Source organism: Aegilops tauschii, chromosome 2, assembly GCF_002575655.3.
Source record: "Aegilops tauschii subsp. strangulata cultivar AL8/78 chromosome 2, Aet v6.0, whole genome shotgun sequence".
Taxonomy (NCBI): Eukaryota; Viridiplantae; Streptophyta; class Magnoliopsida; order Poales; family Poaceae; genus Aegilops; species Aegilops tauschii.
In genome coordinates this window covers 38,710,504-38,714,441 of record NC_053036.3, presented here as the reverse complement: position 1 = coordinate 38,714,441, position 3,938 = coordinate 38,710,504, and the positions used below count along the sequence as shown (strand labels likewise).

At 43.0% G+C, this 3,938-nt stretch overlaps 1 protein-coding gene across 2 annotated transcripts; it reads right to left on the bottom strand.

Moving 5' to 3' along the window:
• Positions 1–551: 551 nt before the first annotated feature.
• Positions 552–3,525, bottom strand: LOC109783224 (uncharacterized). 2 transcript variants are annotated; one of them, XM_045232553.2, is made up of 5 exons: positions 3,131–3,370; positions 2,649–2,772; positions 2,013–2,103; positions 1,665–1,932; positions 552–1,041 (listed from the first exon to the last, which is right to left on the bottom strand). In XM_045232553.2, the coding sequence occupies exons 3-5, from the start codon at positions 2,094–2,096 to the stop codon at positions 893–895; spliced, it is 501 nt and encodes a 166-aa protein (XP_045088488.1). In that variant the 5' UTR covers positions 2,097–2,103; positions 2,649–2,772; positions 3,131–3,370; the 3' UTR covers positions 552–892. The 2 variants fall into 2 exon arrangements, with proteins under 2 accessions (XP_045088488.1, XP_020197416.2); XM_020341827.4 differs by lacking the exon at positions 2,649–2,772 and having other exon boundaries at positions 3,131–3,525.
• Positions 3,526–3,938: the final 413 nt, after the last annotated feature.

The window sequence follows — 3,938 nt, the reverse complement described above, 5'->3', positions numbered from 1 at the left end:
CACAAGAACGATGCAGAATTGCAGACAGAAGAAGAATGGCACAGTCCCAAGCTACAGCCAGCCGGCCAGCCATCATCATCATCATCATCATCGCAAAGCTCATCAGTTAATTACTTGCAGAGAACAGTCGATCATGGTCACCAGAGATAGATAGCCCACATCTCCCTGTACAACAAAAGGTGCTGTGCTGGGCTCCCCAGTCCCCCTCACCCTCGCACCAAAAGGCCAAGGTATCTCTTGCCCTTCGCACCATTGAAGGTTGCCAACCTCATTGCCGCTCTATATACAGTACATGCATAGGCCTCCTACAGGTGAGGTGCCGGCAATATCCGCCAACAGCATGGCTCTCCATGTCCAGGCACATTACATTCATCGTCAGTGCCTCCCCATGTTTCTCAACCTGACTTCATATCTACCTGCGCATGGAAACCATGGTTTGAATTTTAGATTCACCACAAACCAAAGATAAAACGTGTCATCCAAGAGAAAAAGGGAATTTTCCCAACCGCCGTATAAAACATGTCCTCACTCAAGGACGGTACACGGATAAATAGATAAAACTTTCCCGGCATGATACTGTTATGACTTCATTTGAATGAAGATAACAGGGTACAGGAACAGGTTCAGGCTCAGGACTCAGGTTTGCCAACACACCACACCTAGTGATGATAGGTAACAAGGGTTAAATGTCGGCCGACTACAATTCTCTCGTTCGTAGCAACGGCCTAATCTCACAGCGCGGCGAAACCAAACCGAGATGCGGGTAAAACATCAGGGCTGTTAGTAAACACAATTGGTGAACCCGGCAGAAGCTTCATCTTAGGAGATGTTCGAGCTGTTGAGGACTGGGACCGACAGACATGATTCATTTGCCCCTTGCGGCGTGTACCTACTACTTAGGTTTATCTGCAAGGCTGACGAGGGATCTCACGATGCCCGGGCTGATTTTGTCCGCAAGGGCGCCTTTCTCGGAGATCGCAAACGATTTCTCCTTGACAAAGCTTTGCAGCTTCTTGGTGTCGTAGTCCAGATGCTCTTGATCTGCATCGTTTGGATATCACAATCATCAGCCCAATCTTGAACAGACATATATCACAATCTGCATCGTTTAGACAAGCATATATACAATTGAAGGGTTCAAACAGAAAGAGATCCAATTTTGAACATTAAAGTGGAAACGCTCCTTCAACAAGATATACTTGGAAACAAAAATCCCCAAAAGTTTAGCAAAAACAGTGATAATCAAGACCATGAGCATCAGAGACATAATTTTTTGAAGATAAATCATGCATTCGGCTAAACAAAGCTTTTGCAACATATCATGGTAACAGTTTGCGTTCAGAAGAGGTTGCAGATAAAATGCAAGCTTAGAACAGAACAGACAGGGACTCCAATCACTACTTCACATGTCGATGGCATCGAAAGCTCACATACTTAAGCTCAACATGATTTTTTTTGGTGAATACAAGTAATACAACAAAACACAATAACTAATTTAAACCTCATAGTGGATTAACAACACACATGAATAAATTTGAAAGCATGATCAACCGGAATATTGAAATCGATGGCAGAGTCGTTGGTACAAACTAGTATCAACCCTACTTCAATAGTAAATTGAAATAAATCAGATTGCATGGATCAAGATCCAAGAAGGTAAATACCTTTGTCCAGAACAGTGTGCGCTACATGAAATGGAACACGAGCAAAAATATCTGAGCCTGGAAACATTAGCCAGGTATGTTCTTTGGGGTCGTGATTCCCGCAAGTTGAGCATATCTCCTTTACTAGCTGTTTGGCAGAAGTTCCTTCCATCTCTTTCATTACGATCTCAAATGGAGATGGGACACTGGTTTTAGTTGTCTTGGCTCTTTTCCGGAGGGCAGTTAGGGCCTCCCTGTTAGCATTCCTCATTCTATCGTTCTCCACCAGCTGATCATATACAGAACAGATCAAAACAAATCAATTCTGAGACTTTTAGCATGAATAGCAAGCCAGTAGCACCAACAGACCTGATGCCTTGCCAGAAGAAGTTGCTCTGCGTCTGTTTCTATGTCAATCAGAGTCCCTTGAAGCTGCTTCATGTTGGGATCCATGTTAAAACTGCAAAATAATGTCAATTGGTTTTCATTATTAATTTATTATACAAAATTACTTAAAAAAATACATGTAACATACAATAACAAGATACCCACAAAATCTTCGAAGGTTTTGATTTCAAGGGTGATCCAAGTTATGTGATAGAAGCACAAAGTGCAAACACTAAATACACAAAGTAGGAGACTCTGTCTCTCATAAATAGCTCTAATTACCCCAGGCTGCAGTTCATATTCTCCTATTTAAACGTTTAGTGTCAGTTCCTACTATCAATATACTAACTGCAGGGTGAATTAGTATATCTTACCAAGGAAATCTTCCACAAGTATATAAGCTGGTTGATAAATGAAATAGTTAAATATCTAAGAGAATTAAATAGAATTATCAATTTTTTTAGGGAATACAATTATCAATGTTAACAATGGATCATAAAGAAGTTGAGGCAATTATCAATGTTGCAATGGACCATAACGAATTTATGTATATATCCCCTAAAAAAAGAATTTATGCATATATGTGGCTCAGAATAGAGTAGAGCAAGAAGAATTTACATAAGAGGGAAAAGTGAACTAGTTCAAACGCAGCTGGCTATATGGTGTGGAGAAGCATCCTGATGGGTACATAGACATGGCAAATGATGTATATCTGGCGTCTGCATTATGACGTCCCCGTCCGCTGAAAAGGCATTTCACATGACATGATGTTCTCGTCTCTACAGCATACTAGCAAAATGGCACTAGGAAATTGAATAATTAGGTACATACAACAACACGGGCACAAGCACAACATACTAAAAAATGTATCTTTGTTACTGAACAATACTAGTCAGGAAACAGAAAAAAATAGGACAGCCTTCTCATCTCTCCCTATATGCGCAAAGGGTTGGGTTGTATCTATGTTCATCAGGAATTGTGCCGATATAACCAAATTAACAAATCATACATGCGGACTATGTGTGGGGCTGGGGCATGATGCAGTTTTGACAACGAATTGAACTGTAACACGTAGAGGATGGAGAAGAACACCGCGCTACCTGCAACCGGTTGGCGTTGGCGACCGCGTCTGCCTGCCGGCGCCGGGGACTGGGGGCGTCGGGGCGTGGGGGACGGTCGAATGCGGCGTCGGGAGGTAGGGAGGAGCAGGCGGCACCGGCTGGGGGTAGGGAGGAGCGGGCGGCGGAGCAGAGCAGGGGCAGGCGCAGGCGGAGCAGCTGGCGGGGGAACGGGAGGCGGCTAGCCGGTGCTTCCCATGGAGGAACTGCCCGCGGCGGCGCTGGGCGGGCTGGCGGCGGCGGTGGGTCGAGACAGTCCTAGCGCGGCGAGTCGGGATCGAAGTGTTCTGTTTGAGGTCCACTGTACAGTCGGGTCGAAGCGTACTATCTAATTGCTCATGTGTTGCAACGAAAATATACATATTTTAGTTGCTCATGAATCATGTTCGATGTAACCTTATACAGTACTCCCTTCGTAAAGCAATATAAGAGTGTTTAGATCACTAAAGTAGTGTTCTAAACGCTCTTATATTTCTTTACAGGTACATTATATTTCAGGCTTTGATATGATTTGATTTGTTTTGAGTATGAATAGATGAATAGAAGAAAAGCAATAGAAGCTTTGATTTAGTTTAGTCTTTGGTAAAATTTGATTTGATTTAGATACGGGTAAGAAAGACAAGATTTTTTTTGATTTAGTTGAGGTTTTGGTAAGATTTAAGTTAATGCAAAACATGGGAGATCAAGGGAAGGGGGTTGAGTTAATGTGCGTGTGGTTTAGGGGAAAAATCGTAAAAAAACATGTGGGAGGGGATTGCGTAGTAGAGGATGGAAGGAAGGGTCGCGCACA

Coding starts and splice junctions, on each gene's coding strand:
- LOC109783224 (XM_020341827.4), bottom strand. CDS start 3,510: ATGTATATTTTCGTTGCAACACATGAGCAATTAGATAGTACGCTTCGA. Junction 1,933..2,012: donor TTCTTCTGGCAAGGCATCAG/GTCTGTTGGTGC, acceptor GTATATGATCAG/CTGGTGGAGAACGATAGAAT. Junction 1,042..1,664: donor GCACACTGTTCTGGACAAAG/GTATTTACCTTC, acceptor CAAACGATGCAG/ATCAAGAGCATCTGGACTAC.